This window comes from Maniola hyperantus, chromosome 11 (assembly GCF_902806685.2).
Source record: "Maniola hyperantus chromosome 11, iAphHyp1.2, whole genome shotgun sequence".
NCBI classification, from domain to species: Eukaryota; Metazoa; Arthropoda; class Insecta; order Lepidoptera; family Nymphalidae; genus Maniola; species Maniola hyperantus.
In genome coordinates, this window is record NC_048546.1 from 5965273 (window position 1) to 5986606 (window position 21334).

At 35.2% G+C, this 21334-nt stretch overlaps 4 protein-coding genes across 6 annotated transcripts in view; 1 reads left to right on the plus strand and 3 right to left on the minus strand.

Annotated features, from left to right (window-relative positions):
- Nucleotides 1–309: 309 nt before the first annotated feature.
- Bin1 (histone deacetylase complex subunit SAP18) lies at nucleotides 310–1272 on the minus strand. The gene is made up of 2 exons (XM_034973502.2): nucleotides 992–1272; nucleotides 310–784 (listed from the first exon to the last, which is right to left on the minus strand). The coding sequence occupies exons 1-2, from the start codon at nucleotides 1064–1066 to the stop codon at nucleotides 380–382; spliced, it is 480 nt and encodes a 159-aa protein (XP_034829393.1). The 5' UTR covers nucleotides 1067–1272; the 3' UTR covers nucleotides 310–379.
- A 1406-nt stretch (nucleotides 1273–2678) lies between these two features.
- On the minus strand, nucleotides 2679–3814 carry LOC117986685 (uncharacterized; the record flags this gene model as incomplete). The annotated part of the gene is made up of 1 exon (XM_069501670.1): nucleotides 2679–3814. A coding segment is annotated over one exon (909 nt), but the record flags the coding sequence as incomplete, so codon positions are not given.
- A 1503-nt stretch (nucleotides 3815–5317) lies between these two features.
- On the plus strand, nucleotides 5318–9664 carry sra (RRM_RCAN_like domain containing protein Sra). Its single transcript, XM_069501677.1, has one exon. The coding sequence runs from the start codon at nucleotides 5485–5487 to the stop codon at nucleotides 6154–6156; it is 672 nt and encodes a 223-aa protein (XP_069357778.1). The 5' UTR covers nucleotides 5318–5484; the 3' UTR covers nucleotides 6157–9664.
- A 1343-nt stretch (nucleotides 9665–11007) lies between these two features.
- The window catches only part of LOC117986625 (organic cation transporter protein), a 28209-nt gene continuing 17882 nt past the window's right edge, over nucleotides 11008–21334 (minus strand). For 2 of the 3 annotated variants that reach the window (XM_034973497.2, XM_034973499.2), the window contains one exon: nucleotides 16569–20884. In XM_034973497.2, the coding sequence (XP_034829388.1) occupies nucleotides 19393–20884 (1492 nt within the window). In that variant the 3' untranslated portion in view covers nucleotides 16569–19392. Of the gene's footprint in view, nucleotides 16037–16568; nucleotides 20885–21334 lie in introns of those variants that run through there. The other variant, XM_034973496.2, reaches the window with a different exon arrangement.

The window sequence follows — 21334 nt, forward strand, 5'->3', positions numbered from 1 at the left end:
TGATTTTTTGCATGGATATAGTTTAAGATCTAGAGAGTGACATACTACTTTTTATCCCAGAAAATCAAAGAGTTCCCTCTGGATTTTAAAAACCTAATTCCATGCAGTCGCGGGCATCAGTTAGTTTATAATAAAGGGTACTGATTGTAGAAACATTTATCTGCATAAAAATTGCTTTACCCACCCTAAGTTGAAACCACACTGGAACCACAAACACAGTGTGGTTTTCCATGAGGTCTATTTCTAGAATCTCCTCCTTCAAAGTTGTTTTCCTGGCAAAATAAAGATGTTCAAAAAAAAATACAATCATACAGTAATAATATGTAGCTTTATTACTGTGATTATAACTTACAAGAATATTCCTAAACTTAATGTTAAGTTAATAAGGACGATTATTCATATACGGCTGAGGTCTCCGCATTGGAGGTGGCATTCTATTAGGTGGAGTTATTGATATATCAAGGTAGTTGCCAATTTGAAACTTGACCTGTGAAAGGGTTTTATTATCGTCACCACCCCTCTGGCCGGAACATGTCACACCAATTTCTCTCATACGATATGTTGGGGACCTCATATCTGGATATACTATGGCAAAATCAAAGTATGTTCCCTTACGTCGTGTTTCAGGGTTCACTTCCTTCACCAAGCCTGTAAGTTCACGCAGCGTTGCATCCATCCAAGTGTAAATCTGCAACTCGTTTTGGGGTACATCGCCTCTAGCGTAGTCTCCAGATGAATTGTGCCGTCCAGTTGAACAAAACACGCGTAACAATAGAGGGCATGTCTGAAAAATAAGCAATAACTAATATTTAGCAATGAGCAATTGCTGACTTAGAAATTTAGAATTTATAAATCGAGGAACAAGCAGCCTGGTTGTGATGGGAGGTTGAATTTAGACTAAATTTGTCAAAACAATTTGACAAACAAAGTAAGAATTAGTGAATAGGTACGGATCCAGAAAAGTGTAATTAAACATTTAACTGATAATCACCTTTTCTCGGTCAATTGTTTTCTCAACCGGTCTAACCTCTTCAACAACCATCGATTCTAATCCCGCCATTTTCATAATCTGAATCTCAACGTGTTGGCAGTAAAATATGATAGTTGAGACCAAAACTCGTCCTTTGAACTAATGGTGAAATGATTTAAAGTTCTAGGTCTCAAAATTTAAATTATTTCATTTTCTTCTCTTGTTATACTTAGGTATGTTTCCCACCGACCAGAAATAAAAGATGTTTCCTAAATTAATAAAGCTTTTTTTCAGTCTATATCACAGACCATTTTCCATATGTAAAAAGTACTCTGTGATCACAGAGTACATTGAATATATTATTTTGTTTATGGCTTTCTTTTTTTTTAAATTTTTTTTTTACGGCCCTGCATGTCAGTTATTAAAGCCTTTTTTATAATTTGACACTTTGAAACCACAGATTATTGTAATTGTACTAGAACGTTACTAGAATCACCCTGAAAGCTCGTCAGGAGAGAATCACGAATGATCACGAATCGAATGTACTAAAAAAATCAAACATAACACCCATAATGCAACTCAAAAAGTTTTTTTTAATTAATAATAGACCATACGACACTTTCTGTTCTCATTGGTCTTAGGCTTGGCGCCACAATAAACCAACCTCACCGTTGCCACTGCGGTGACTGCGTTGACGCCTTCGGCCACCATGGGCTCTCCTGTTCGAGAAGCGCTGGACGCTTCTCCCGCCATAGTACCCTTAACGACATCATCCGGAGGTCCCTTGCCACCGCCCATGTGCCAGCTGTACTAGAACCTATTGGTTTGGCACGTAGCGATGGCAAGAGAGAGATGGTATGACACTCGTACCGTGGAAGATGGGCAGGTCGCTTGTTTGGGATGCAACTTGTGTAGACACTTTAGCTGCATCCCACATTCAGGCGACCTCCTCTATGGCGGGTGCAGCGGCCATCAGCGCCGAACAGGCCAAGAGGCGCAAATATGAAAACCTCGATGGGAGCTTCGTATTCGTGCCTTTTGGTGTGGAGACCTTGGGGCCGTGGGGCCCGGGGGCTCGAGCTCTTTTTGAAGAAATTGCGAAAAGAGTTATCGAGTCAACCGGGGACCCGAGAGCTGGCAGCTACCTTGGTCAAAGAATTAGTTTGGCCATCCAAAGGGGTAATGCTGCCAGCATTTTGGGTACAATGCCTCGCTGCGGTGGTCTCGACGAGGTTTTAGATTTAATTTAATTTATTTTAGTTTTAATTTAATGTTGTTTTTTCTTAGATTTAAGTTTATTAATAGTTTAATTACTTCTTTGATAAAAATAAATAAAATACGTAATGATTAATAATAAGAAGAAGTTTACGGCTCGGGATTCTAGTCTTTTTGAGCCTCCTTATAAACTTTGTATATAGATCGTTTCAACGAATAGTACCTATGGCGTTATGTTGGCAGCGATGTTTTCCAGTGTTGCCACAATACCTATGATAACCTACCTCAAAGGGTGATTTTAAGTGTTTTTAGATAGATTCTTATATATTCACAAATGATTCGATTATGGTTTTCTAACGATTACGCAAATTTCACTCATTACTTTACTACCGCGATAAAATCCGTACAAGTCGTTTCATTATAATAATTATAATTTTATTAGATTATCGTTTTAAAAATCTGTATCGTTAGTAATAAAAAGCATAAATTATTTAATAATTTTTATTATAATTATGATCCGACAAAAAATGCTCATCCAACGGATTTATACCTGAGAGATCGTCGTCATCTTCATCTTCCATAATATCATCATCGTCATCAGAAGTGTCGCTATCGTCTCCCACTTCAATTATGAACCTGTCCATCTCGCTATCAATAACTGGGCCATCGGCGTAATATTTTTCTTCCAATTTTTTCACGTGCTCGCATTCTTTTCTCCATTCATCGGTAATCGTGCCCATGCGCTTCCAACATTATATCGGCTTCATAAACGGGCGGCTGTTTGTGCTCTTTTATTATTTGAAATAGCTGGGCTTTTACCATTGTTGGCAAATAAGAAAGACCATTTCTTGTCATCCAGTTTTGCATTTCTGCTTTTCTGCTTGACATTGTTGGTGCTTTGTTAAGCTGTACTGTGTGGTAGGAGGCGTTATCCATAACCACAATTGATTGGGGAGGCAGATTCGGTATTAGCTTTTCACTAAGCCACTTATTAAAGTTCGTTTTATTCATATCATCTTGGTAATCGGCTGCTTGTGACTGAGATCTGAAAATCAGTTGAGCATTGGGTATGAAACCCATAGCACCACCCGCGTGGATGATAATCCAACGTGGCCCTTTGGAGTCTGATGATAATACACCTTCTTCTTGTTCGCTTTGCCAACATTTTCCGGCGCAATATGTTGCGTGCATATATGTCTCGTCCAAATATACAACTGGGCGCTGGTTTCCGAGACGATTATTTCGCAATTCTTCCAGGTATCGATAACGCCAGGCGACAATGTCGTATCTCTCCATTAGGACTTTCCTTTTGGATCTACATTTTTTAAAATAAAACCCCATATCTTTCATTATTCTCCACAAAGTGGTACGACTTCCTTTGAAATCTATCTCGCTTCGCATTTCATGCGATAACTTTGTTAGAGTAGGCAATTCCTTTTTTACGGAATAAAATTCATGTATTTTATGCCTTATAGCACACCGTTCGAAGTCATCAAGTTCGATTCTTTTAGGCCGGGGACCGCTTTTGCGTGGTGTTGAAACCATAGTCGACGTGCTGGCTGCGACCTCACCTTCTTTGGTGATTTTAGACACCGTTTTTTCGGATACACCTAAAACAAATATTTCGGTTTATTACACCTAAAACATGTATACATGCTTGCTTACAAGTAACTGCCGTTTAAAAAATTGCAGTTTAAGTGTGGAAATTATTATCTGCCACTGGTAACCCTATTTGACTAAACTGTAATGGCGGCGACGCGAGCTTGAACACATCTTAAAGGAATTAATGGGGCATTATTACGTTTTTCACGTTCACAAAATTTCTTCACCTTTAACACCATCATTCTCTCACCACTTTTCAAAGTTTTGGGCATGATTTCAGTCGAAAATCAAATAAAATAAACAAAATCTGCGGGAGCGTCTTCTCGTGACAATATGGTGCCAATGACCACCAATGACTTTGAAAGACAGGGGAGCCAATATAACGCCATAGGAACTACCTTCGTTGAAACGATCTATAGTGACATGTTCATACATGGTTCATACTTAGACTATAGAGAATCAAATGTTCATAAATGGTTCATAGAAGGTTCATAATATATTAGGCGTTGGGCGTAGGTAATAAACCACAGTAATAAACAGATAGACCTGTAAAACTTTTTACTTTTTTACACCTATAAGCACCTACTAAGCACAGCAAAATGTTGCTTGTTCATAGAGCTGCAATAGTATTTATCGATAAAGTTATCGATATCGGTTTCGGGCAATTAAAGACTCCTGTGTGACCGAATTCGTAAAAACCTGGGGCAAGTGTCCAATTTTAAGTTTCTGAATTCCGGATATTTGAGGCCGGCCTTGTTGCGTATACAGTGCGACAAGGCTCTCTTGGCACTTGAATGACATTGACAGGGGGTGCTGTTGGAGAACAAAGGGTTAGAATATTTAAACAAGAACAGAGGGGAAACCGTAGACAGAATAATAGGTAGATTTAAGTACTGTGTAACCGCGTATAAGATAGCGATAGCACGATGTAACGATGAATAACACGACAATTATTATCATTGTTTAGTAGTCAATACTTGTACTAACCGATCAACAATATTTGTATTAAACGTTTTTTATGTGAAAACAAGTAAATAACTCATGAGAAATACAAATACGCCACGAATTCTCAAAGTTTGTTTCGCAGCTAAAGTTGCATGCCTTGCATGTAAGTTGTATGTATTCTTGAAAAAAACCAGTTACACGATAGGGGACAAAAAATAGGTTAGCTGCGTCTCTGTTTATCACATTAGTAACTTTATCTGTGCTCTCTTTTTATTCATCTTTCAAGTTTATCCCTTTTATTACTGTTGTCAGTTATTTAGCTGAACATACAGTCATCTGAATGAGCGGCCACTTAGACCGGTAAGACCGCAAACCGGCTTCCTATGCAGAGACGGCCATTTTTAGTGTGAATGAGAAAGCAAACGTTCCTGTATCTACCTTTATTACTCTATCTACCTAAGATTGCCTTGTCGCACTGTACTTTATACTTTCACGACGGCAGCACTGCTTTGTTTGTGACGTTGATTTTAAAATCGAGATGCATCACTAATCACAAGTCGCAACACAAAAATTGTCAACAGTTTGACTTTGACATAACCTTTGATATTTATGATTTTTGACTTTTGTTTGGATTAATTGGATAAGTCGAATCGATTTTATTGTTTTATGAAAATATTGTTGTTCTAACTAATAATAATTGTAGAGGAATAACCAAATATTACATGAATAAAGTATTTTAAGCTTCCTATATAATGGCCAATAAGGAAGACGAAGAAACATTTCAAGAAGACGTCTACATTAACCCCGAAGATGGTATGCCTAATATTCATCCCAATATTGCTGATTTAGATCACGACAGCGACTCCCAGGACGAATTAAATAACCTCGACGACTTACCCAAATCTGTGATCGTAACAAATATTCATAGTGATGTTTTCGGCGACGAGAAATTGAAGAAGGAATTAGAAGATTTGTTTCGTACATTTTCGGATAATATAACGTTTCAGTGGTTACGAAGTTTTAGGCGCTTACGTGTTAATTATCACAGTCCACTTGCGGCGGCGAACGCTCGTGTGCAACTTCATCAATATCATTTTTATAATAGACCCATAAATTGTTATTTTGCACAGCCAGTGACGCCTATCTCTTTAAAAAATTTAAGACCGCCGCCTCCCGTTAAACAGTTCCTGATCTCTCCTCCGGCAAGTCCCCCTATAGGTTGGGAACCACGGGAAGAAGGTGAGCCGCTCGTGAATCATGACCTACTTGCTGCGATAGCCAGTCTAGCTCCCGGCGCGAGTCACGAGCTACACGCACCTACTCCAACACAGCCAGCCATAGTGGTACACACTGCTTTATCTACTGAGACCAATGCTCCAAAAATTAGCTGCCCAATACAACATACTCGTTGTCCTGAATATTAATATGCCTTGTTATAAAATGTAGGAAATTTGTTTTTAGATTAGCTGTTTAAATGCTTTTTATTCTATCACCTGTCAATTTTTAATGACCAGTGATGCCAAAGAGGATAATGCAACTTATTTTATAGTAGGCACCTGTTGTCAAATCAAATTTTAGGCTGATGTTTGTTGAACAGACAGTCTTATATATTATCACTAATTATTATTATAATGATAGGCTTATATTTATTTTATTTTGAAAGTTAGATATTTATAAATTCAATTGGTGCTATTTTTTGAAAGTTTAACATTGCTTACGTTTATAATTATTATTGTATTTTAGAATAATGTGAAATAATTTTCTGTTTGTTATAAATAGAATATTATTGTTTTAAATATATAGTTATTTTAGTAGGGAAAGTTATTTTAAAACAGGGAAGCAATACTTTAGTTTTCTATTTCATTTATTATTTCATAAAGATATCACCAAAAAATGCATTCTGGACTTGTGTTATTTTTTTGGATAAACTTGCTCAATATTATTGCTTTTTTTAACCTACAAACTAAGATGGCAAATACTACTTAAATACATTTTTGTTAGAGCAGCTATGAATTAAACTATGTCAGTACCTACTGTTAAAAAATTATAAAGAAATGAATTCAATTCACTCTAAAATGTATATTTAAAGCTACCCAATGTATTTGTCCCATCAACTAAATCATTATTAACCCCTCAAGTTTTATAAAAATTTTCTTTAATTCAAATAAGAGTCCTTAGTCCATGACTGCAATTTCTGTTGTTTTTAAGTGATGCTTCAGTCTAAAATGGAAACGGGCTAACATGGAAGGGGTAGGGCATTTATTTATAGTAAAGGCCTACTCAGTTTCTATGTGGCATCGTACTGGAATGCTAAATTGTCAACTGAATTTCATACTTTTCTGTAACAATTTTACGTCTACTATTTATTATCTTTTAAATTAAATATTAATTTATGTATGTACATTGTACGTATTTTATTATATACTATTGCAAAGTAGGTTTATTTTTCCTACCTACTACTTTTTAGCTTTAATGATATTTTATAATTATTTATTTATTTATTATACATACTTTAATTTATTAATTGTATATATTTGTAGTTAAAATATTTAAATAGCTCCTGTCTATTAATTTTTTCTAAGATTCGGCATACCATTAATGTATCTGAATTTGTTAAACTAAGTTGAATCACAGCTAAAACTAGGTGTACACCTAGTTTTAGCTGTGTAACCAGTCGATTAAAACTAGGAAACCAGATTAAAAATAGTATATTAATAGTAGTATTAATAATAGATACATATTGTTATTGGTAACTGTGCAGGCTTCATCTCTAGTGAGCTCCACCTACTAAAGACTAGCATTCTATTCTTCCATATTATTATTTGTGATGTGTTTCTTCCTTAATTTTTTTTTTAATTAAGCATGAATGAAAAATGCAGACCAACTGATAGTATTAGATTGTAAAATGAATGTGGCTACTGGCTGTAAATTATACGTATCTGCGATAAAAATAGACCCTGTAACGTTTATTTGTGCATAGCACATAGTCCCGAAGAAAGTATAATTCTTCAGAGAAAGAACAGGTATATTCCGCGACAGGTCGAGATTGCAATCGGGGTATGAGGCGGGGGACGCCCCGCACACCCGCGCTCGCCCGCACCGGGTTAGAGCGGGGGTTGTGCGGGGCATTCACTCGCCAATAGCCATCTCGATCTGTCGCGGCACCTACTTATTCACCCAGTGTATTCGCATAGGGCCTTGGTAGTTGGTAGCAACTAGGTTCTTCACAAGTTGAAAATCAAACAAAAATACTGAACTATTTGAATTGTTATGTAGATTCATAAGAGCTACATATTGAGAGTTTTGAATCAGTGTAAACCAATAAGGGCTGAAAGCTTCTAAAATACCAGCTATAAGTATAATTATTATGTGCACTTATTAACTTTGATTGTAATAATGTTCGGTCTCTCGACGGCGTACGATTTTGTTGTCACCTTTTTACAATCGAGTATGTCTTACTATCACTTCCGGGCCACCACGCACATCAAGAATATTGTACAATTTGCATGATGATTTGAGGCTTGGTCCAACCGATAGTTCTTCAAAATATGTACTTACCTATGCTTGTCACGCTGGCCATATAAGATCAAGTTTAACGTCAAGTTTGCAACAGACTTGACGGCGTTCAGTAAACTTGACGGCGTAAGACTGTTCACTGGATGCCGCTTCAATTCTGCTGCAAACTTGACGGTAAACTTTAATGGCCAGCGTCATGCAAACTGACATTTTCACATGATCAAGTCTTCGATTATAAGTATTCTCATGTTATGTGCTTCAAAACTCGTGCAAATTGAACAATATCTTTGATGTGTAGCCTACGTTATATTATTATCTGTGAATCGTTGTTTCGATAAATTACTGTTAGTACTTAACTTCTAATATTAAACTTGAAGCTGAAACAGACAACGCCCGATGGATACGGGTCCAACGCCGCTCTTGTCTCCTAGAAGTTTTCAAAAGTAGTTACAGAACCCGCCATACCCCTTAGACTGCATTATCACGCCTAGTGCATTCAAAATAAACTGGCATCTTTGTATTACATTCGACATGCCACGTAAACAATAGGGGTAATAAATCAAACACTCATAGAGCCCATTCATTTTTAAAGGAGCCGTTTCAACCTTATATATTTTGTTGCAAACTAACCAGTGTTGATAGTTTTGAATTCACCCGCCACGACTTAATCCTATTGTTATTGCTAATGATGGTCTCAAGTGGAAACACGACCGTTTATTTTAAATGCACTATCAGGGTGAGGTTGCAATCAAAGGCTAACTTGTAATGAATGACCGTTGATCTACTCCTGCTGTCACGTCGGGCGTCGCGCTCTGAGTTTCACGTGTTTCGTATACCTACTTAGTCATAAATCAGTATATTCCGTACAAAATGAGTTCTCACTCGCCATTTTAACTTTGTGTCAACTGTCATGTCAAAAGTACTCACCTTTAAAATAAGGACTAAAATCGTACTTTTGACATGACAGCTAACTCATAAAGTTATAATGGCGCGTGAAAACTCGTTTTGTACGCATTATACAAAGATTTTGAAGTATCTACTGATAACAAAACAAGTAGTCCAACCTGATGTTCATGGGCGACGGTAATCACTTAACATCAGGTGATCCGCCTGCTCCTTTACTCGCGATCTCTATTTAAAAAAAAAAGTTGCGACATGGCGGTTTACACAGGTCATAAACAGTTTTTGTACAATGTGCCGTGTGTTCAATTGGACGCTTGCTATGCGCGCACTAAACAGTTTCTTGTAGGTACACGCCTACACGCGCGTTCGACTGACATGCAGTTTCCATCGCGCGTTGTGTTTGTTGGCTTTACATTAGTGTAACTACCTATCTCATTCGTCGTGTTAATCTCACTGTGATTTCAATGTTTATTGTTTGTTGTAAATATTAAAAATGATAATATTGAGTTTTTAGACTTGGTTTTCATTTGAAGCCGTTTTACACTTCCTTGCCTCGGAGAGCAGTTAAAAGCGTTGGTCCTGCGCCTGATCTCTCTCCGGTTGTGTAGGATTGGCGATTGCCGTCCCATTGGACTATGAGAGTGAGGCAGTATATCTAGTATAACTATCTATCCATGGAGAGTAGTTATATAATTCCATACAAGTGACAGACAAAAAACTCAGTGGCTGTTAAGTGTTACCCATTAGTCACCAACCAACCACAAACACGAACCTATTGGACTAAGCCAGCGCGTTCCAGACGTTCGTTATTTTATAAAAGCTGAAAGTTTCTGCGTACCTATTGTCCACAACACTGGGAGAGAACAGCTCCATGAGACTCGTTTGATCTCTGTCCCAACTCCCAGCTAGGACTATTATCTATTCTTAAGAGGTGATAGCCCAGTGGTTAAGACGTCATTATCTACTAGATGATGCCCGTGACTTAGATTTTAATGATACCTACCGTGGGAATTTTCCTAAAAAAAAAACCGGCCAAGTGTGAGTCAGATTTGCGCACAGACGCGACGGTTCCGTATCACAGTCGTATTTTTTCGACATTTTGCACGATAAATCAAAAACTATTATGCATAAAAATAAATAAAAACCTTTTTTAGAAATACTAGTAAAGCCCTTTCAAATGATACCCCACTTGGTATAGGTTTATATGTAACTTTGAAAATTGAAAATATTAATTTGTTCATGAAACTTGGTAGGTGGGTAGCTTATAGCACTAGTAAAGGAATAAATCCGAAAACCGTGAAATCTTGGTTACATCACAAAAAAAATTTAAAATTGTTATTTTTGTACAGTAGTACGGAAGCCTTCCAACTCGCTCTTGGCCGGTGTTTGCGAGATATATAAAGCCTATGTCCGTCCCCATAACGTTACCTAACTCTGTACCACATTTCTTCAGAATCGGTTGAACGGTTGAGCCGTGAAAAGGTAGCAGACAGACACACATTTTCGCATAATATAACTAAGTATGGATTATGACTTGTAAGTGATACCTAGCTCATAGCTGTACGTACCTAGGTAGGTATTATCCTAGATAATAATATAACGGTTGAACAAAATCTTTAATCTAAATTAAATTTTAAATTATTGCCATCCTTTCAATAAAATTCAATGCAAAAAAGATGGCCTAGGTACAGAATTCAAATTATGTTTAGAGATTTGTAGTTTGTAGTCCTGAAAATGCCTTTATTTAGTTAACACTTGTTATACGCGCAATCATATTATGTACCTAACTACCGTTGAGTCATAACCCCTTTAACGGTTTAAAAGGTCTCGGTAGTCAGGGAGAAAATTAAAGAAAGTCAGCTTACCATTTATTTATTGCAAAAATATATCTATATTTATTAAATATAATTTAACTTAGAGGTAAACATTTGTGTTTTAAACATTTACATATAAGTATATAACTTTTAAAACGATTTCAGTTTTGTGGTTTAAACTTTAAATACATTTTTAATACAGATTTTACTAAAGCATTTCTACATACTAATTAATTACTTAATATAAAACATTTTACGAGCACATAAGAAATACCTAGGTAAGATAGGTATTGTACTTAAGTATATTGTAGATAGGTAGATATACTTACCTAAGTTATTTTTAAAATAGGTAGGTAGGTACGTACATTTTAAAGAAAATAATTGGGCAGATAAAAAATAAAGTTAATCATAGCCTACTTATGTACCTATGTACCTACCTATTTTGTCTTTTTCCTATCTACCTAGTTAGTATATAGCTACATTTCCCTCTGTGATTTCTTGCCTACCTACCTAGGTTTAAGGTTACCTATTAAATCTAGGTACCTACTATTTAATTTATTAGGTACGTACACAGACCAGAGGTACAAGGTATTCATGCTTTGCACTGTTAAGGTAGTAAAATTTCGTTTTTATCAAATTATAGGAACTATTTTATGTGTATGTAATCTACTTTGGTAGTATCCATAACGATCTGATAAATAGGTACAGTACGCGGCCGAAAGTAATGTAGGTACATCAGCCTTTAGAATGATATTTCGGCTGCGTAGAGCGTTGTCTCTGTCACTCATACCTATATGACGTTTTGTCGGTCTCAACGACAGAAACAGTGCTCTACAAATCTGCTATCTCCTTCTAAAGGTCGATGAACATTACTTTCTGCTGCGTACTGTACATTGTTTTTAACATTAGTATACTTAACACAGCCGTAGATATTTTAAGTCCTTGTCATAGCTAAAGTAGGTAAGTAGGTACTAACATAATTTATCATCTCGATAGGTAGATAGGTAGGTACCTAAATATCTAGGTAGGTACGTTAGAATTAGGCCCTTTGAATATTAGGTAATTTTGAAGGATTGCATGATTCTAGGTCAACGCGAAGTACCCTGTAGGTTTTGATTCCCTTTTCTTGACAGACGCGACAGACAGACATCGAAGTGATCCTATAAGAGATCCTTTTTCCTTTTAAGGTACCTACGGAACCCTAAAAAAGAGAGAGTAATGAAAAGTTCGTGAACTTTAGTATTTTAATCACAATACTATCCATGTATACCTAATATTGGCATTATAATTCAGGTAGGAATAGGTACCTATCTACCTTAATTACCTATCTGGTATAATTATCCATTTATCCGGTATTAATCGAATATCTTCGGCTAAAATTCATAATCAATCAATCTGTAATCTATCGATAAGTTACTTAGCGGTTATTTGTCAATAAAGCGGCCAAGTGTGAATCAGACTCGTGCACCGAGGGTTCCGTACTACAGAAAGTTGAAAATAGGTACTAATTATTTGTTCCTGACCACATTTTTTTTTTCTGATGTGACCACAAATTTACGGGTTTTTCCCCTGACGTGTGCAATAAGCACACCCACCTACCAAATTTCATTATTCTAGGTCAACGGGAAGTACTATAGGTTTCTTGACAGACAACAAAGTGATCCTATAAGGGTTCCTTTTTCCTTTTTGAGGTACGGAAAAAAACAATCCAATTTTTGACAAATTACTACGCTTGTGGTTTAGGTTTAAATTCATAATGATATAATTTATCGACAGATTACAGATCTACCGCGATTACACCTGTAAGTTTTACTCGCGTAAGTAGCTTACATAATTAATTGACAACTGTTGACAACTTTACTAAGGTAAATGTAAATGTAAGTTAATCATGTACGGATACTTACGTGAGTAAAACTTAGGTACAGGTGTGTCCGCGGGCATTGATTGAATAATAATTTTGGCCGTAAAGCAACGTTGTTTTTGTCAAAAATTGTACCTATAACGCGTAAAACTTAACCTTTCAGAGGCCATTTTAACTTTATGAGTCAAATTTTATGTAAAAATTACGATTTGAGTCCTTATTTTAAAGGTGCACCCGTACTTTTGACATGACAGTTGAACCATGGAGTTAAAATGGCGCGTGAGAAGTCAATTTGTACAGACTAGACCTATGGTATTTTTGGTGAATAACAACGTTGCTAAGTAATAATATAATGGACAGATCTCAATAGTTTAATTTATTAATTTCAGCCGTTAGCCTAGTCCGTTTAGACTGCGATACCTACTTACATAAATTGATTTTATTATTATTTATAAATTTCACCCGTTATTTAAACGATCTAAAAACTTTCCAAAATCTCCATTTAACTTTTTGCTAATTTGTAAATAATTAACTCATGCAGTAATTTAATTTTAGTAGGTACAGTAATTTGTAAAATCCTAATTCAATCTAGTAATCTCCACGGACAACCGAGTATATAATACTTATAACAATATCAACGACACTAAAAGAGAAATATTAATTGCAATCAATTATCTCAGTTGTCCCATAATAATAATATAAAACTTAACAATTTTTAATAATAAGTACCTAGTTAATATAAATAATTTTTAGCTAAATTGTATTAACTTTAGTACCTATAGGTATTCCTTACCTATAGTACGTGGCAGGTCGAGATCAATTAATGGGGTATGAGGCGGGGGCGCCCCGCATACCCGCATGTCACCCGCGCTTGCCCGCACTGTGCAGGCGTGCGGGGCGGTCCCTCCCCGATTGCCATATCGACCTATCGCAGACTTATAGGTTAATTTCTTTTTAAATATTATGATCTCTACCTTTTACCTAGATTTGTAGTTTGTACCCATCATTTGTAATATTTGTACCTAGTATGTTGTCGTTTGTACCTTAGTGAATTTTTGTATACACAAGTCTTAAATTAGTACCTATAATAGGTAATAATTTACTATCACAGGTTCCTTCCTAGTTCTTACATAACAATAATTCAGTAATCTTTGATCATTAAAATAAGTAGGTCAATTTTCAAGAACATTAGGTACCTAGTTAACAGATACCTATCACTATGTTTATCACGGAGCTACAGTACCTACACCATAGATTAATTATTGGTCTCGCTCCGCTCTAACCTACACAGTTAATATCCATTTGGTCAAAGAGCAAAGGCTTTTAGATACCTATTATATCCGTGATTTGAAGTTTGAACTGACAATATAAATATAACAATAATTTGCAAGGCCAACGGTTAGGAATCTAATTAATAAAATTAATAATAACTGTATGTGTGTTTCGATTTTTCAAACAGCCAATATTTTATTGTCTTCGGTTAGTAGATAGGTAGGTATAATGTACCTACCTACCTATATCTGAACCTCCGAATGACATGAGCAAATTCATACCTACACCATTATTAATTTTTAAGGCAGTGTATAGCAAATAGCAATATAATTAAATAATTATTTTAATTGGACGGACTTTTTGTCGTCGATTTGTTGTAGGTAAATATTGTTTAACATGAAGATATCATTTTTTTAAGAAATACTTTTTTACGCTTTCTTATCAACATCATCTAAAGGAACCATTACCTCTGCTGCTTTATCGTGAGCAGTGTAAGCGTCAACATTTTCTGCTTTCCCCGTGCAACTATTGAAACAATTTTCACCTTTCCCAAAGTTTTCTCCATCCAGTAAAGATTGTGGCATTGTTTGATTCATAGTCTCTGGCAAGAAACAGCACAGAAAACCGGAGACTAGAGCAACTAGTCCAAAAGTTGCAGCAGGAATTTTAGGATTAAAAGAATCGAGCAAAGTGATCACAGGTGTCAATGCTCCAGATAACCGAGCGCACATTGAACCCAAACCTATTGCAGAGTTACGAACTACAGTAGGGAACAGTTCCGCAGAATAGTTATATACTATAGCAAATGAACCAGCTATAAATAATTTGCCTGCTATCACGACTACTGTTGATATAATAGTGCCGGTGGGAATAAAAGCGGCGATAATACATGCACTGCCGCCTACTATCATCATAGAACACATAAGCGCTCTACGCCCCCAAATATCAAGAAAATAAATAACTGCAGCATAACTTGGAAATTCTACCAAACCAAAAACAGCTGTTATAAGGTACGGGTTTCCTTCAAGCTTACCAGTACTGAGTGTAAGCCCATAATACACTAAAGAGTTAGCAAACCAACAGAAGCAAATATTTAACGTTTTATTTCTGAGATTGGGTGTCTTGAAGAGATCCGAAATGCCTGCAGAAGGTTCGTTAGTTACTTTGGAGGATTCAATTTTACCCTTGGATACTAATTCTGCTCTATCCAATACTTCATCGGATCCATTGCACTTCAAACCTTTTTGAACAATGTCTACAGCCTCTTTAGGTCTTCCCTGAGCCCAAAGCCAGCGAGGTGATTCATCCATAATCCAAATATGTGGAATAAGAAGAAGACTATGCAATCCGTATACAACTTGAAGAATTTGTCGATTATCTATGATAGCTCCCCATCCTGCTACTAGCATTATGCCAAATGCAAAAGCACATTGAAATGCGACCCCGCATGGTGTTCTTTTACTTGGCCCGACGATTTCCATAGTTAATACAAATGCTGGAATGTATGCACCAGCTGAACCAAAAATTGCATAGAAAAACGATACAACCAAAAATGACCAATATTCTGGTATGAATGATACAAGAACACCCAATATTAACTGTAGTACACCCGACCAGCAGAATACCGTTTTGCGCCCAACTTTATCTGCTAAACCTCCTAAAAATACAGCCCCCGTAAAAACTCCTAACATGTAAACGGTTTGAGCTAATGCACCTCTCCATCTTTGGTCGCAGACAAGGCTCCATTCAATAGCACGAGAAGATGTTCTGTATCGTGAATCGAATACCCATTTCTCGCAGGTCACTGTTTCATTGAAATCATTGTACATCAAACAGTTCTCTAGATTACCGGCAGGATTTCGAGGTATAGCTGCAATTATTTCTGAGGAATTCCATGCGGCCACTGTTTCATTGGTGTCTACTCCATCAATCCAGCATCTGAAAATTTAACATAATCGTCAATTATTTTGTTATTATGACTTGCTCTATATGTTATTAATAAAGTTACTACTTTAATTATTTCACTTTTTGAAGAAGGTAGGTAAGCCTAATTAGTGTTGACTTTATAAAAGCGTACAATTGTGATATTTACTTATTCTTAATTTTTATCTCTTCTTTGTTTTTCTTATCTATCTGGATGGACCACTTTAATATTTAGGTATTTATGTATAAAATAGTGTGGATATTATAATCATACAAGTTGGTACTGTTTATGCTATGAATTCTTAAATTGATAAGTTTCATATTTTTAGTAAAAGAGTAAGACTTAAGTACCTACCTACCAGATAAGTTAAATGTTTAATCTTAAACTCTTTTATAGTTAGGTACTTAGGTATGTGAGTATTAATTATTACTCATAATTAAGTTTGTTACATATCTATAGATAAACGGATATTTTATTTATTGAACAAACATAATATTTAGTTTACTAAGATAGAAAGCTAAAAAGGTACAAAGAATAAAAAAAGCATTAAATTATTTAATGTTTATTAGTCCAAAAAAAATACAAAAAAGATTTGCGAACACTTAAGACGATTATAATGTAGGTGAAGCATACAATGTATTTTATTAAAAATCGGCAGTTTATTGCTTTTTTGAACCAGTTACATCGTTGATAAAAACAAAAGTTTATTTTTCTTAAGAAAAAATATTATTTTCGCGTTTAAACTATCGTGAGTGATTTCTATTATAAATACAGAAGAAACCAGCTGTACTCACGTGTTTTGTCGACGTAACGTCGACTATTTTGGAATCCATCCGGGGTCCTTTTTCACAGTGAATACGTGAGTACAGCCTGATTCTTCTATATTTATAATTTAAATAAAAAAAAATGTATATTAAATAAGGATTAATGCCAAGAAAAACTAATTTATAAGTTGTTTTACTAATTAAAACCAGATCCTACTACTACTTATATTACTGGCTTATTATTATTTTCTTGCCTGTTAAAATATATAGGTACACACTACACATATTATGTTTTAAATGTTTATATAGGTATTCCCCAATAAGAGTTGACTAAAATTTTTGGTTTTGTCACTATAGACAATATTATTGTTTCAGTTTTTAACTTCCACAAACTAACGACTAGGTTTTAAAAGGCATTGAATTCCTCTTAAAATGATTTTATACCTAATTTAGGTATATACCTACCTACTTCTTATTTAACAATAGTCATTTCTATAAGGGTTTAAAATATAAGCAGGCACCTATGAGTTACCTAGTTAACTATAGTTGTAATAAAACAGTCTTATCAAGCACGGTTACAATACGTAATATTGTTCCTGTAAACTTCACTCGTCCGATATTTTCGAATAAAACAACAATATCAGATAAATAATTTTAAACTATATATATATATATAATATTTTTTTATATATACATATATATAATATTTGTGTATACATATGTACATATATATATGCTTCAAAATGTCTGTAAATCATCAATTAATACCCTAAGTAGGATCAAATCGGATTTCTAGTTGCTTTTGTTTTGAAATTATTATGAACACAGTATTTTGTCATAAAATCAACAGTTTGTTTTATACCTACTGCAATCAAAATAATTTCTGCTGTAATTATTGATTTTTATTTATTTAAAATAATATACTAGAGCAATGAGCAATCGTAATTATAGGTACCTACATAGACGTTTATTCCTGTGTACTTGCCTATGCTTTTGTTACTTATCGCTAAATAAAACTAACATCCAGTCTAATGTTTCAAATGAAATTTGACTAGATACTTAAATCCTATAGACAAATTAAAAGAACAGGAAAAAGTGAGTTCAAGTTTTGAATTGCAATTTTATGTAAGTAGCTACCTACATATTTACTTTTTCAGTCCTTTTAATAGCAATAAGTAAATTCAGTTGGTAGGTATCCACATACTGAATTCACATTTTAGCACCTGACGTGTTATTTATTCTACTTTTCGAGTAAAATAACTAATTATGTCAAAGTTTAACTTATTGCATTAGCGCAGTTTTAAATCTAACTGAACTTAAAAATGTACAACCCTATCTAAACATTTTACGATAACATTCTGTTTTTATTATTTTAGTCATTTAATTAACTTGCTTAGGTGTTTGTAGATACGCAAATCTAGAAATATCTAAGTATATATTAAAATATACCTATAGGTACTTAGATAATTATATTTTATTAAATTCGTTAGCTAATGTCAATTATTGTCCTAGCACCATAACCATGTCCAAAACCATAATTTGGAAAATTATTTAATGTAGGTATTAGGTTATAGTACGGCAGTAGGTAAGTATTTCAATAAATTGTTTACTTACATATCTTCAATTGTCAATTACAATTGCATTCAGATTATCCAATTTTACATTTTATGCTTAGGTACTAGCAATCATAACAAATAATTAAGCTACATATCTGTTTCTGTCGATAAATTACGTAACAACGTTGTTAATTGTCAAAAATACAAAATTTTGACAAATACCTAATGCATAATATCGTTTAAACTATCGTGAGTGATTTCCATTATAAATACAGGAAAAATTTGTAATTTGTCGCATCAAAACGTAGCGTACTTTAGCGCGCGCGTGTGTCACAGCAACGGTAGGGCGATTGTCTAAAACCTGCATCAATCATTATTACAATCTCAATTGTTCTGATTGGCTGAATTTGTGCGATTCTTGTTGCAACAATGCATTGTAGCCAATAGTGAGCGATCGTGAACCAATCAGAGGTGATTGCGATCGTGACTTTGTAGCTGTCATTCTCCCACAATCGCGCAGCAGGTTATGTAACACACACATGAACAGTACAACAAAAAGCATCGCTATAGCGCGACGCTATTACTGTTGATGCTAAGTTCGCGTTCTGTTTGACCATACCCTAAGAGCTGACAGCATAAGTAGGGTGTCCATAATAATTTGTTTCAAAGTAAATATCTTTCGTAAACGATAACTGGTATTTTTCAGTAAAATGTAAAAATAAGAAATATGTATTCACTAAATTTAGTTTAAATAGTACCTACATAAATATTAAAATTTGGGCATGGCTAAAAAAATATTCTGTATCTATAAATACGGCTGTGCTTACTGTAAATAATACACTTTTGACAGGGTTGCTAATTGAGTAGGTAACTTATCATCAGATTAAATAGGTTGGTAGGTATTATATAGATAATATGCATCTGTTGGAGATGCAATTTAAGTAAGAGATAAGCAAACTTTAGTAGTGTCTAAAGTGTATGATAGTATACTACTCTTAAAATTACTAGGTATCGTGTTAATTATTATGGCACTAATCATGGCACTTGTATTTAAGTTTTCTTGAAGGTGATATCTAGAGGTATCATAGTTTCAGGTAAATCTACAGAAGTGTTGCTCATTCGCCTACCGCTGCAGTTATTGAAACACGTGTCACCTACACCAAATTTTTCTCCATCTTCAATAGATTGTGGCAAACTACGACCGATGGTCTCGGGTAAAAAGAAAGTAGAAAATCCAGACAATAAAGCCAAAAATCCAAAAATTATGGTAGGAATTTTCGGGTTCAGTGAATCGAGTAAACTAATAAGAGGTGTCAAAGCACCTGATACACTTGCGCTCATACTACCCAATCCAACCCCTGAACTTCGTACCACGGTAGGATATAATTCAGCTGAGTACTTGTAAATAATAGAATATGAGCCCGATATGAAAAGCTTGCCAACCAGCACCACGCCTGTGGCGGAGTGAGATCCGTGTGGTAGAGCAACTACCACCAAGCATGAGACTCCTCCCAATAACATCATTACGCTGATTAAAGCTCGATGTCCAACTCGATCTAAAAAATACATTATAATAACATAGCTTGGCATTTCAACTACGCCCATTAGGAATGTTAAGAAATAAGGATTTCCGTTTAGTTTTCCAGTATTTAATGACAGTCCGTAATATACTACAGAATTAGCAAACCAGCAACCACATATAATTAATGTTTTCTTTAACATGTTCGGCGTTTTAAAAAGATCACATGTTCCAGCTCGATCATCTGAATATTTGGCACACGTAACCTTGCACTGGGAGACCAATACTGATGTTTCTACAGTTTCCGTGGATCTATTCATCTTTAAAGCTTTTTCTATAATAGCCACTGATTCACGAGCTCGACCTTGAGACCAAAGCCATCTTGGTGATTCATCCATTAAAAACCAATGCGGTAATAGTATGGCAGCATGCGCAGCATAAATTATTTGCAAATAAAATCTGTTGTCTATGAAATATCCCCACGCAGCCAAAGTCATAATTCCGAGTGCGAACATAATTTGGAAAGTTACTCCGCATAACGTGCGTCGTCTCGGCCCTACCAGTTCCATAGTAAGCACAAATCCAGCCATATATGACCCGGATCCAAAAATACCGTAAAGGAATCTTACTACAACAAATGTATAGTAATCATTAGCAAAGGCGACGGACGCTCCGAAAATAAGCTGTAAGATGGCAGACCAAACAAACACGGGTTTTCTTCCAAGTTTGTCACATAGCCGACCAAGCACGATAGAACCTACAATAACGCCAAACATGTATGCTGTCTGTGCAGCGGCACCCATCCATCGTCGACTGCATACAAAATCCCATTCGATTCCTCTTGATGATGTGAAATAATTATTGTTATAGACCCAGGATTCACAATCTACTAAAGTATTATTTTCTCCATACATCTTACAACGGTCTAACTTTCCATGCATGTCTATCGGAATCGCTTTAGTTACTGATTCAGAAATCCAAAGCTCCGTGTGATTGTGACTATCTACTCCTTCTATTGCGCACCTGAAATACAAAAGGAAATTACATTTATTACTTAGCTATTGCTATTGACGTACAATTATTTTAATCATTTTTTTATCTCTGACATTAGGGAGGTATATATTTTATCTATAAAGTACGTGGATATTCTTATTTTATATATTATGTGCACACACATCAGTATTTGTATGTTAAGTATAGGTAAAAATGATTCGATGAGTATGTAGGTAATTTTGAGTCACTACTAGAATCATCCGATATGTACCTACTTAATCCACGGGACAGATGAATTCCACCGAAACCCTACATTACATTACGTTCGAAACTTTAATTTTTTCAGTTAGATTTGTTAAAAAACTATATTCTAAGGAACGGAAACCACAACCAGAATTTGTTTGCCATTAACTTTAAAAAATACATGCTTAATATTCCAATATATTTCCATGCCTCACGAGTGCAGAGGGTTTATGATTA